This window comes from Prionailurus viverrinus, chromosome F2, assembly GCF_022837055.1.
Source record: "Prionailurus viverrinus isolate Anna chromosome F2, UM_Priviv_1.0, whole genome shotgun sequence".
NCBI lineage: Eukaryota > Metazoa > Chordata > Mammalia > Carnivora > Felidae > Prionailurus > Prionailurus viverrinus.
The window spans coordinates 46,015,795-46,029,106 of NC_062578.1; the positions used below are offsets into that span (position 1 = coordinate 46,015,795).

The following is a 13,312-nucleotide window of genomic DNA, read 5'->3' on the forward strand; positions in this document are numbered from 1 at the left end:
GAGCTATTTCAATAAAAACTGGATTGCCAAGAAGTAAAAAGCAAATTCAGTTTGCCATCACCAATAGCTAAAAAATACTTCTTAAAGAATATACTACATAAACCCAAAAAAGTAAGAAATACACACTAACAGAAAAAGTCAAAACAGAAAAAAATCAAGATTTAGTCATTATTGGGACTAATAAAAGATTGACCAATTTTTATCATTAAAGAAGGTTATGAGAAAGCTACTGAAGTTAACTTCAAAAGCCTAGCAGTAAAAAGTGATTGTAATGTCAGTAAAACTCTGAAACAGATCAAATAGACCCTAAGTAGTACTAATCCACTGCATCTTTGAACATATATTTGCCTTTTTTTAAAGCTGAAAAGCTTGCCTTTTTTTCTTTAATTTGTTTCCAACATCCTGTTTAAAAAAAAAAAGAGAAGAAGAAAGAAAAGAAATCCAACTATACAACTGTTAACAGCAACTCAGAGCACAGAAACTTTACCTTCATTCAGAGATGATATAAGTTAAGATTTGAAATGACTTTTCCTTTGGTCTGATTTTGAAAAACATGGTTGCATCATTCCAATGTAGAGAGAGCTTCTCTTTCTCCATAAAGTACTTGTGTGACTAGTATACTTACAAACAAATGAATCAGTGAAGGTTATATACAGTGAATTTAACCATTTTTTCTTCTTCTTTGTCAGCTGAAGCTCTTACACCAAAATGAGATGTTTGGGATGTGATTGACATTTTTTATTTAAACTTTGTCACTTCAGATCCTGGGAAGACTCTGCCTGAATCCCTTGATTACTGCACAGTTTGGCTACAGACAGTGCCTGGGGAAATAGACAGCAAAAGTGGTATTCCACCTTCGCTGGTAACGCTACAAATTAAAGACTTTCTTAATGGACCAGGTAAGAAAGTCACAATTCAAATGTGTATACATTTTCTTCATGTGAGTATATTAACATGTACTTAGGGTGTTAGTGATTGTGACATTCCTTGCCAAAAATGAATAGTTCATTTGTCTTCCAGAAGTGTATTCTTCTCAGCTTGCCCATTTCAAAGACTAAAAGGCAAATATTAATAGGCACTAAAAATTACCTTTAGTCCGACAAAAAGTAGTTACCAATTAAAGAATAATTGACTAGTATAAGTAATTATAAGTCAAAGACCCAAAACTTTATTTCTGCCTTTCCTGCTAATTGCGTGACCTTAGGCAGTTGATCTAATCTCCTATGCCTCGGTTTCCTTACTGTAAACAAAGTGGATGGATGGATGGAAGAGACATATGATATGTGTATACACACACACACACACACACACACACACACACACACACAAGGCAGTATACATCAATATATTCAATTAGATAAATATACTTATTTCAAATGCATAGCAAAGTGCTTGAGGCATATCTAAACACTCAGGTTTAGATAGACAGATACGGTCATCAAAATGTATTGAGTGCATATTAGTCCCAGGTACTAAGTGCTTTCTGTATTAATACAGACCCAAGGAGGAGCCTCTACAATTATCCCTATTTTATGAATTAGGAAGCTAAGACGGAAACGTGAAGTAAATTGCCCAAGGTCTTAATGGCAGAGGAGCCATTCAAACCCAGGTCTTTATGATTCTAAAGACCTAGATCACTTCTGTACCACACTAATTTTAACAGAACTAAAGGTTTTTCATCTTTCCTCCTCCTCCTCCTCTTTCTTGCTCTATTTCTTCTTCATCTCATGGTGCTCTTCCTCACTGAGGAGAGCTCAGTGAGATCTTAGCTGTTTATTTAATAAAAATTACTATTTCAGTTTTTCTTTCGTTATTTTATACTTACAGTGCTTCATATTATTATCAAAAGAATATTAGTTTCCTCATTAATAATTTAAAACAATGGGGGCACCTGGAACGCTCAGTCAGTTGAACACCCAACTCTTCGTTTCAGCTCAGGTCATCATCCCACGATCATGGGATCAAGCACAATGTCAGATTCCATGCTGACCATGGAGCCTGCCTAAGATATTCTCTCTCTCTCTCTCTCTCTCTCTCTCTCTCTCTCTCTCTCTCTCTCCCTCTCTCCCTCCCTCCCCCTCTCCCCCTCTCTCCCTCTCCCCCTCTCCCCCTCTCCCCCTCTCCCTCTCTCCCTCCCTCCCCCTCTCCCCCTCTCCCTCCCTCCCCCTCTCCCCCTCTCCCTCCCTCCCCCTCTCCCCCTCTCCCTCTCTCCCTCTCTCCCTCTCTCCCCCTCTCCCTCTCTCCCCCTCTCCCTCTCTCCCCCTCTCCCCCTCTCCCTCTCTCCTCCTCTCCCTCTCTCTCCCTCTCCCCCTCTCCCCCTCTCCCTCTCTCCCTCTCTCCCCCTCTCCCTCTCTCCCCCTCTCCCTCTCTCCCCCTCTCCCCCTCTCCCCCTCTCCCCCTCTCCCTCTCTCCCTCTCTCCCTCTCTCCCTCTCTCCCTCTCTCTCTCCCTCTCTCCCCCTCTCCCTCCCTCATTCTGCAAGACATGAATTTTGATAAGTGAAAACTATATGTGGACCTGGTTAAATGTGTGTCGTGGCATAACGATACACTTATGATCCATGGCTACAGATTGAAGAAGGCTGCTTGTCATCATGCCTGGTGTAAAGAGAGCCTAAAGAGGGCCACCTGTACTGGCCCTTTCACCAGGGCCCAGTTCTTCTCAAGTATGATTCTCCGGTTCTGGGATTTAAAAGGTATAGAAGTATGAAGAACTATTTCTAATCATTATAAGTACTTAAATGTCGTTTAAAAGACTCAAATGAAAGCGAGAAGCTAATGATGAAGACTAAGAGAGTCAGTAAAGTTGGAAGAAGCCTTTGGGGTGAGGTAATGGATAGATTGAGAGTGATGTGAGGCCTCGTAGTTGGCTAGTAAGTGTGAAGTACCATGTTGCATAGAATCCAAGCCATCATCAATTGTAGGAAAATACATTTTATGTACAAAGAAAAAATATCTGCTATTTAAACTATGATACAGTGCTTTCTTATTACATGAGTTGCAGGGCACTTCCTGACTTCAGAGTTGTTCACATGTAAAAGAGTGAACATATTAGAATGGGTGAAACTGGGTAAGAATATATGGTTAGTTCATGGAGAAGTGAGAGAGAAACTTGGGTTTCCCTCTTCTCTTTTGTAGTTTCTGATTTTTTTGCTTTTAGGCACAGTCTTTCACTCAACTTTAGCTATAAAGTTGGCTTCTAGTTTACATTTGATTGATTTATTAAAGGATGGGACCTACAAGTCAGTAGTTGTATACCATATTTTTATGGCAACCAAAGAAAGTGAATTTCAAGAGAAATGTCAATGAATGAATGAAAGATGATGCATATAATTCTAGCAATTAATGTGACTAGTAGAAATGGGATTTTTTTAAATAGTTGTACTTTTGTGTTTCTAAGTTGGAAATTATATATATGCCATTCCTTATTTTTATTCAAATAAGAGTCATGATCTATCTGGAGATTCCAACTTTTAAACAAATGAATTGAAAGCATTATTTTATAGTAGTGCTTCTCAAACTTGAGTGTGCATTTGAAACATCTCTGGTGGCCTTGTTAAAATACAAATAATTTAATAGTTTTAGAAGGCAGGAATGAAATTTTGCATTTCTAACAAGCTCCCAGGTAAGGTGGATGCTGTTGGTCTGGAGACTAAACATTTGTAACAAGTTTTCATATGAATCCTATATGAATGAATGAATGAATGAATGAGTACATGCGCACGCACATGCACACACACACACACACACACACACACACACACACACACACGGGTGTTGAGGACCCAACTGCAGATATTTTGAGGCATAGGAAAAGGGAATGACAAAAAAAATGATGAGTGGTTTTTTAAAATGTACTTTTATTATGAAAAATCAAATACAATGTCCAGTTAATGGTTTAAGTTCTTCCAAGTCTAAAAAATTTTAACCAAGAGTAGGTTTCTTTAATAAATTGAGGGAAGATTAGTTGGAATGATGTATCAGCTGTGTGTGATTCCACTAAATACTAACCTAGCATCTTTGAAATGCTCCAGAATTTACTCTTAGACAAAAATTTCCTTACTGTAAATAATTTGTCTTGTAAAGTATGTACGTAAACATTATTGCATAGACTAATTATATTCTCTTACTACACAGCCAGGTTGCCACTCTATATTAATTTAGAGATAATTGGAAATACAGAACACATAAAGCATTTCTTACCATAGGAATGTATTATTTTATAGATTTTTGGCAACTCAAGAAAATTAAATTTTTTCCAGCTTTTAGATAATAGGATATATTAAGAAAGCTATTATTTATGCTGAGACTGGGGGAACAAGTTTCAGCTTTCTAATATTCCCCAGTGTCATTCCCTTCCTTTAAAAAATAAAAAAAATAAAACTTTTTTGTTAGTATTGCAAATAATTCTTCTGATTTTTATACAGTGTGAACTCATTAAGAATCTTTTGCTACTGTTAGTTTTTTGAATTTAGATGCACATCTTTTTTTTAATTTCAGAGAGAGAGAGAGAGGGAGGGCATGCAAGTGGGGAAAAGGGGCAAAGGGAAAAAAGAATCCCAAGCAGGCTCCACACTCAGCGCAGAGCCCACCACAGGGCTCAGTCCTATGACCCTGGGATCGTGACCCGAGCTGAAATCTAGAGTTGGACACAACCAACTGAGCCACCCAGGCACCCCTAGATGCACCTCTTATTCAAGTATTATTCCCAAAGTTTTATGCTCCAGCTCTAAAATGGTATGTTATTCTTTTCTTGCTCGTGAATTAACATTTCAGGAGCAATAAAAGTTACGACCCTGAAGAATACAGGAAATACTGATTATACCTACCTAACCTTAAGTTTTCATCTTAAAGGTACAGACTTAATAGCTTTTGAATTCATCCTTACAGATTTACTTTTCAGGGATTATTTATCTAAACAACATGATACAATGCTACTATTTAGCATTTGTTTTTGGAAAAATAATTCAGAGTTCTTGAGTATTCTCTTATTTCCTCTGTTCACTTAATACTACCTTAGAGCAAATGATAGGTCCCAACTTTTACATCAAAAACCCCTTCAAAGCTCTCTCCACCCCCATCTCCTTCCTTCAGAGGCAACAATTGTACCCATTAGCAAGGTCAGTGGCTTGGAGAAACCTGGAAAACAGCAGCTACCAGAAACCCACTAGAATAATATCTCCAGCAGGTGATAGATTAGTTGGAACAAATTGGAACCATTGCAGTTCAGCAATCCTGGTTTCTTTCAAGCTGTTTTTAAAATGTCGTCATTTTAATACACAATCTAAGCCCTGCGGAACAGTCCACAGCAGGTTAATTTGAATCATATGATGTGTCACTGCCCTCAGCTGACATGAGCTCTATTCCATGTGTGAAGCCATAATAAATCCATTCCCAACCGGGGAAAATTCCCCGTGAGAAGGTGAACTAATCCAGGCCTCACACTGGCATGCTAGCCCTCCATAATTGAAAGCAGGGCCACCTGTTCCCAGCACAGTTAGCCTATAGAGAAAAAATTAGCATTAGATCAGATACTTCTTATATTGAAAAATCATTCATAGTTCTTGCAAATTCAAATTCCACTGTGAATTGCTTGGTATGACATCATACAGAAACATAGGAATGTGCCCACTTGATCCCAGTTTAAAAGTTTTGTTAGCCATAGGATTCCTTAACTTTGAAATGAGAAAAAATTTTTTTTAATTTAATGAGAGCTGACACGTGAGAAGAAGAACTGGGAAGGGTGCATATTTTTCTAATTAACTCAGGGTCATTTGTAAAAACATTTGAGCTCCCTGGTATTTTTTTCATTGTTCCTTTGCAGACATATTTTTGAGCACTGTCACTGTAATGACATTTAATGAAATGACATTTAAATGACAACAAAGAAAAATCTGATGCCAAGTGGGGAGAATAGTACCACATCATTTATGTTTTATTATAAACTAATTAGCATGCTACAGTCTTCATATAGTTTAAGTAACAGTTATTTCAAAGACAGTTATGACTGCAATTGCACATTTATTTTTACTATACCAGGTGTCTCTAGATGAAACACGTAACCACTGAAATTTTTTTCTCGTAATAAAATTATTTCTTTAGCGTCTCTCTGTTTAACCTGTTGTTTAATTTACCCATGTAGTCTTTAGGTCTTTTTAATTTCATTCTGGTTTTAGACTGGTTTCAGCTCCGATTTTAATTGATTTTTGTTTTAAAAATTTATTTGACTTTTAATTGGTCGTGATCCTATTTTGAATACTGTTTTCTTCCATTTCTTCCATTAACTTGCTGTTTTATAGGTTGCAATGATTTTTTCTTACTTGTAAAAATTTTCTAACCATTCCAGTATAATCCCATTTCCATAAACTTCTTTGATTTGAATGAAAATATATACTTATTAATGTAAAATATTACTTAAAGCTCAGGTACGGTAGCACACCATTCAAATAGGTTTATATAAATAAATGGTAGAGATTTTAAGTTGTTTACCCCAAGATATGTATTTTTGAAATTTTTTTCTTTTCTTGGTGAACTCTGCTTTTACATTCTGTAATTACTGATTTTTTTACTCAGTGTGGTTTAATTGAGATATATCTTGAAAGCACAGGTTCAGAGGAATTAAGATACCTGAAAAAGATGACCCAAATAGCCCCTTGACATTTTCTGGAGTGGAAAGTGAAGAATAAGTAACACAGCATTTAAACATAAGATTTTATTGTGAAAGAAAGCACCTTAAAGAACTCATTTTAGGGGCGCCTGGGTGGCTCAGTCGGTTGAGCGTCTGACTTCAGCTCAGGTCATGATCTCACAGTCTGTGGGTTCGAGCCCCGCATCGGGCTCTGTGCTGACAGCTCAGAACCTGGAGCCTGCTTCCGATTCTGTGTCTCTCTCTCTCTCTGCCCCATCCCCTGCTCATGCTCTGTCTCTCTCTGTCACAAAAATAAATAAAAACATTTAAAAAAAATTAAAAAAAAGAACTCATTTTAATTAATCCCTCTTAATGTTGCCCTGATAGTTAACCCTTTGCCTCTTTTCTCTTTCCACAAATGGGGCCAAGGCCCATACCTTAATTCAGCTTTATAGCCATACCAGCAAGCTATCTTCTATATTTAAGAAATGTAAACTAGTTAATAAAACTATTAAGAACCTTGACTTTTACATTTCCTGAGTTTTATGGGTTCCAATTTGCGGTGTCAGCATTACAGTTTCATAGTTTATTTTCCCCATGATTTATCAAAATGAAACCATAAACTTAATGTCAGGATGTCAAATGGGGACTGGACCAAGAATTTTTAAAACACAGGAAAGCCTTTCATTATTTCAACCTAATTTTTTCAACTATAACTTGTATTGGAAGAAATGAGAAAAGAGGATGACTTTTAATTAATTTTTTAATTAACTTTTTTTTATTCCTGTAACAACATGATTTTAATAGCAAAATTTTCACTGCAGACTCAGTAAGTCATATGAAGAGACTTTAAGTCTCCTTTGAAAGTTAGGCTGACAATAGTGCCTCCAGGGGACGATGCTTGGCTAAGTAATAGGACCAGAAGAGTCACAGAAGCTGGTTGAGGGGGCCGCAAAGTGGTTAAGAGGCGGCTCAGGGTCTCCTGCGGGGAAGTCAGCGGTATGGCAATTATTTAGATTCTTTGTTTCTTCACGTGATCTAATTGTCAGGATTATTTCCTCTGCTGAAGAGAATGAGGGTAATTGGAGGGATGTCTTTCTAGGATCATGCGACAGACTAAGGCTGAAGAGAACATTATTTGGCTTCTCCTAAATGTAACCTTCCAACTTTGTGCTTGCATGCACATCTTCCCTCGCTCTCTAACCTGTGCCTGCCCAGCGACATGGTCTGGGGCCTTTTGTTCGTCCCTCTGTACAGACAATAACCTCAACTATCTCTTTTACACTAACGACTCCCAAATGCCTAGCTCTGGTTTTGACTTACCCAACTCCAGAACTGTTCCTCCATCTGCCTGGTAGATATGTTTAGTTATTTAAAATTCCGTATTTCCACATTAAATTAAACCATTTTCTCTCCTCTCCTGATTTATCCCTGCCCTTAGTATAGTTTCCAAAGATCTTTCCATGTGCTAGTGATAGCAGCAACATTATTCCAGTCATGTCTTCTCACAATTTTACTGTCATTTTTGATTCTTTTTTTTTTTTATTCCAAGTCTCTTTGTTTTTCCTTTGAAATGGTCCTCCATTTTGCCTACTACCTTCCTGGTTTAGGTTTATGCCCTGATTACTTCCTTCGTCTGTTTATGGGCAGCCCTCACTCCAGATTCTCCTGTTACTCACTAATCCTGTTGTCCCCTGGGCCCTTGCTAAATTAGCCTCACCTGCCAAACTTCCATGATGTTGACCACACACACCCCTCTCAATTCATCTGGTCAAAGCGCTCCTCGGCCCTCAAGGCTGTCTCTAATCTGGTGTCATCTGGCTTAGCTGTCGCTAAGCAGGTGATCCTAAGATGTTGTAGTTCTTTGGGCCTCAATATTTTCTTCTAACATAAGAGAGCAGTTTTAAGATTGCTTCGACTTCGAAAATGATGGTTGTAATCACTAATGGAACTCTTCCTTTATTTTTACAACAGAGATTTATGAGCGATTGCAGTATGGCACACGTTGCTTTAGGCATTGAAAATACAGTGGTGAGCAAAAGATAGCCCCTCCTCTCAACAAATGCATATAAACCAGTAGAAAAGATAGTTACAAAAAAGTTACAGAAAATAGTAGATAATGATAAGCTAATATATGTGTCATGAGGTTCTGTGGATTCATAAAAGAGTGGAGATTCAGGGAAGCTTCTCTGAGTGACTGACACTGTAGCTGAGTTGCACAGGATGAAAGGGAGTTAACTAAGGACTGTGGAGGGAAGGGTGGGTCTCTGGGAGAATATGTGCAAAAGACGCAATGGTGAGAGGTATCTGTGTCAGATTAAATGAAGGCAGGAAAGAGGAAACCAGTGCTATCAGGTGAGGCTCCAAAGAGAGGCAGAGGCCAGGCCTTTCTGATCATAAAAAAGGATTTTAGGACTTTTATCTTGAGTGTGGTAAGGAGCCATTAAAGAGCTTTCAGTAGGATGTGTACGTGGTGGGGGATGTAGGACGTGGGAGGTGTGTGTTGCATTTTGAAAAGATAACTCTAGTCAGGGTGGAGACTCAGTAAGAGGGGCTAGAGTAGATGGAAGGGAGCAATTAGGAGAATATTGCAGTAGTACTGGTGAGAGGTAATTGTAAGTTGGATCAGAGAATCTTGATAGAAATGGGGCACCTGGGTGGCTCAGTCAGTTAAGCATCTGACTTCAGCTCAGGTCATGCTGTCACAGTTCATGGGTTTGAGCCTCACATCAGGCTCTCTGCTGTCAGCGCAGACCCCTCTTCAGATCGTCTGTCTCCCTTTCTCTGTGCCGCTCCCCCATGTATGCATGTGTGCACAAACAGGTGCTCGCTCGCTCTCTCAAAAATAAACATTTAACAAAAAGAAATGGAAAGAAGTGAAAGATTTGGCAGATAGTGGGAAGGCAGAATCTACAGACCATAGTAATGGAGTAGAGATATAGGGGGTGAGGAAGAAGATTTAAACATGGCTTCTGGTTTTCTGACTAGTCTAACTGGATGGGTCGTGCTTTGTCCCCACAAAATTCATATGTTGAAACTGTAATCTCTACTGTGATGGTATTTGGAGATGGAGATTTGGGAGTTAATTAGGTTTAGAAGAGCTCATGAGGGTGGAGCTCCCTCATGATGGGATAGTACATTTAGAAGAGTTATCATAGGGCTTGCTGTCTCTCTTGGCATGTGAGGACACATTAAGAAGGTGGCCATCTACAAGCTAGAAAGAGAGCCTTCACCAGAAACCAATCATGGTGGCACCCTGATCTCAATTCCAGTCTCTAGAACCATGAAAAAATAAATTTCTATTGTTTAAGCCACCAAGACATTGCATTTTGTTATGGCAGCCCAAGTTAAGACAGGTGATTTACTGAGATGAAAATACTTGAAGAGAACCACTTTGTTTTTGTTTTGTTTTCATTTGTGAGAGTACAGAGAGATCATAAGTTTTGACCTAGATATGTTAAGTTTGTGGCAATTATTCAGACAGATCTGGAGCTCACAAGACCAACACTAGTGATAAACGATTGCATGTTTTGGAGTCTTTGGGATACAGATTCTAATTCAATCCAAAGGGTTGGATGAGAGATTACTCAAGGAAAGAGTAGAGAAAAAGTAGAGAAAAGAGCCTAAGACTTGACCTTGAAGACGTCCAAGCAGGATTTACTGGCCAGGAGGAGAAGCCTAGAAAGGAAATTGTGAGCTAACAGGAAAATTTGAAAATTGTAATTTCGAAGAAGCCAAGTTAGTAGTGCTTTGACATTAAGAAAGATGAGAAATTGGAACTATCTCGTGAATTTATAGATATTGTGACTGCAAGTGTTTTCTCCCTATTGGGTTATTCTGGATGGAAACTAGTCTAGAATGCATTGAAGTAAGCAGGAGAGAAAAGGTAGTAGAGGTAGAGAGTATAAATAACTCCTTTAGGAAGTTTGTGAAGAAGAAGAATAATTAAGGGTAGTATATGAAGGAGCATTTGGGATCATGGTTTGGGGATTTTATTTTTATGATGAAAGAGACTTGGAACTCTTTCCAAGAGGAATCCAGTGGAGTGAATAATTGGATAAACTAAAAAGAGAAAAGATAAAGGTGGGTACACTAGAAAAAGGGAAAAATAGGGGCACCTGGATGGCTCAGTCGGTTGGGCATCCAGCTTTGGCACAGGTCACGATCTCACAGTTTGTGTGTTTGAGCCCCACATCAGGCTCCATGCTGACAGCTCAGAGCCTGGAGTCTGCTTCGGATTATGTCTCTTCCTCTCTCTCTCTCTCTCTCTCTCTCTCTCTCTCTCTCCGTCCCTCCCCCATTCACACTCTGTCCCTCTCTCTCTGTCAATAATGAATAAACTTCAAAAAAAATTTTAAAACGGAAGAAGAATCCAATATGTATTTGAAAAAAAAGTTTTAAATTAGAGAAACAACAGATGCTCTATTTTATATAGCAAATTAAGGAAGGAGAGGAAAAGGACATATGCAGGTAATTTTTCAGTTTGGTAGCAAGAAATTGAGGGTAGCAAGATAACTTTATCCATGAAGCTAGAAGCAAGATCACCTATTGAAGTTGAAGAGGGAGGAGAGGAGTTTGATGGTTTTGAGGCAGAGTGGGTTGAAATCATCTTCCAGTATGATTTTTTCATATCCCATACTCATTCTCATCTCTGTGCCTTTTCTTAACTTTTATATTATGGAAAATTTCAAATAGATACAAAAGTAGAGTGAATAGCGTATAGAACCTCCTGCTTAAATAATTGTCAGCTATTGACCAGTCTTGTTTCTTGCATACCCCTATCCACTCCCTCACCTTCTGTATTATTTTGAAGCAAATTCCATGCATCATCTATCATCTGTAATATTTCAGCATAAAGTATCTCTAAAATACAACAACTTTAAAAAAATATAACCACAATACTATTATCAAAGCTAATCATTCTTCAGTGTTATCAAATATGTAGCTAGTATTCATTCAAATTTCCAATTATTCCATACATATCATAATGTGTGTAGATATGTGGGTATTGGTGTGCATGTATATTTCTTAGGTTTTTTTTTTAAACCAGAAGCCATATATGTTCTACGCATCACTATTGGTTGATATGTATTTCTAGTATCTTTAATCATTAGGTTTTCTCCTCTATTATTTTTCATCTCTTGTAATTTATATATTGAAGAAACCAAACTTGTAGAGTTTACAACAGTTTGGATTTTGTCTATTCCCCTGTCCTCTGTACTTCCTACATATAAATTCGTAGTTGGTTTAATCTATTCAGGTTTGATTATTGTTACTATTATTTTCAGCAAGACTGTTCTGTAAAATGGTTTGTATTGTTCCATCAGAAGGCACATAATATCTGAAGTTCTCTTTCTGTGATGTTAAAAGCCACTGATGCTGAATGCCTGAATTCATTGGAGGTTGCAAACAGTAATCTTTTCATTCTAACACTCTTTTTTCATGTATTAACTAAAGTACTTCTAGGGCGTCAGCTAAGCGTCCAACTTCAGCTCAGGTCATGATCTTACGGTTCATGGGTTCGAGCCCCATGTCAGGTTTTGTGCTGACAGCTCAGACTCTGGAGCCTGCTTCAGATTCTGTGTCTCCGTCTCTCTCTGCTCCTCTCCCATTCATGCTCTGTCTCTCTCTCAAAACTAAACACAAAATAAAATAAACAAAATAAAATAAGATAAGATAAAATAAAAGCTTCCGTAAAAAGAAGCATTCCTTCATCTACTACTTGGTTACTCAGTAGTATTGTTCCTCTAAAGAAATGTAAAATAAATGCTTAATTCTTTTCCTTTATTTACCCATTTTCAAAAAGGAGCTGATTTTCTCAGTGAGAGGAGTTTTTCACAATGTATACATATATCAAATCATCACAATGTACACTTGAAATATATTACAATTTCATTTGTCGTTGCTACTTTAATAAAGCTGAGGGGAAAATAAATTATTTTTCTAGCATATTCCAATGGTGGCCAATTAGTTATTGCTTGGTATTCTTAAGTCATTATTTTTAATAATACTCACATTATCTTATCTTTGGAAGTGGGAGCCTCTAGAAATTGGCTTCTTCATGTTTTTAATCTTCCCTCACTGTGGAATCCTTGTTCCCTTATCTCAAAACAAGATTTGGCTGTTCCCAAAAGGCAGCTCTGCCGTCTCCAACCAAGGATGAGTACGTGCCATCACTGAGAAAAGCAAAATAAAAATAAAAAAAGAACACGGACGCCAAAAGAGCAAAGAGCTGCCAGAATTATTAGAGCAGTAGACTGTGCTTAGCCCTTTTTGATGCCTATTTAGAGGGAAAGAAGTTCATTTAGATAAGTTGAGTTCAATGCATTCATTTTAGAAAACCAGTACAATTCCCCTATAATCAAAGCATTTTTTGGGAGGTACAATATAGTCAAAAACTCAGTGTGTGATCATAAGAATGTGTGCATGAGTAATAATAGTAGTGATGATGCTCACGTGCCGGTTGTACTCACCATGAGCTGCTGCTGGCTGACCCAGTCAAGAACACGTGTCAGTCCATGTGTCTGGGCAGCACGTGTGACTGCTTGTTTGTACCCAGTTCCACTTGATATACTGTTGTTAATTGAAGCACTCACATCTGCCACCATCGAGGTCTTTACACTTCACACCTTCACTAAAAACACATTGATCTCATTGTCATGGGCAACTTTCCAGGTTTGCCAGCT

At 38.0% G+C, this 13,312-nt stretch overlaps 1 protein-coding gene across 7 annotated transcripts in view; it reads left to right on the forward strand.

Annotated features, from left to right (window-relative positions):
* Nucleotides 1-13,312, forward strand: part of VPS13B (vacuolar protein sorting 13 homolog B) — an 843,987-nt gene that overhangs the window by 652,104 nt on the left and 178,571 nt on the right. For all 7 annotated transcript variants that reach the window (XR_007148665.1, XM_047842688.1, XM_047842692.1 and 4 more), the window contains one exon: nucleotides 762-899. Coding sequence is in view for 6 of the 7 variants with exons in the window: in XM_047842688.1 (XP_047698644.1) it covers nucleotides 762-899 (138 nt within the window). In the remaining variant the exon portion in view is untranslated. The remainder of the gene's footprint in view (nucleotides 1-761; nucleotides 900-13,312) is intronic.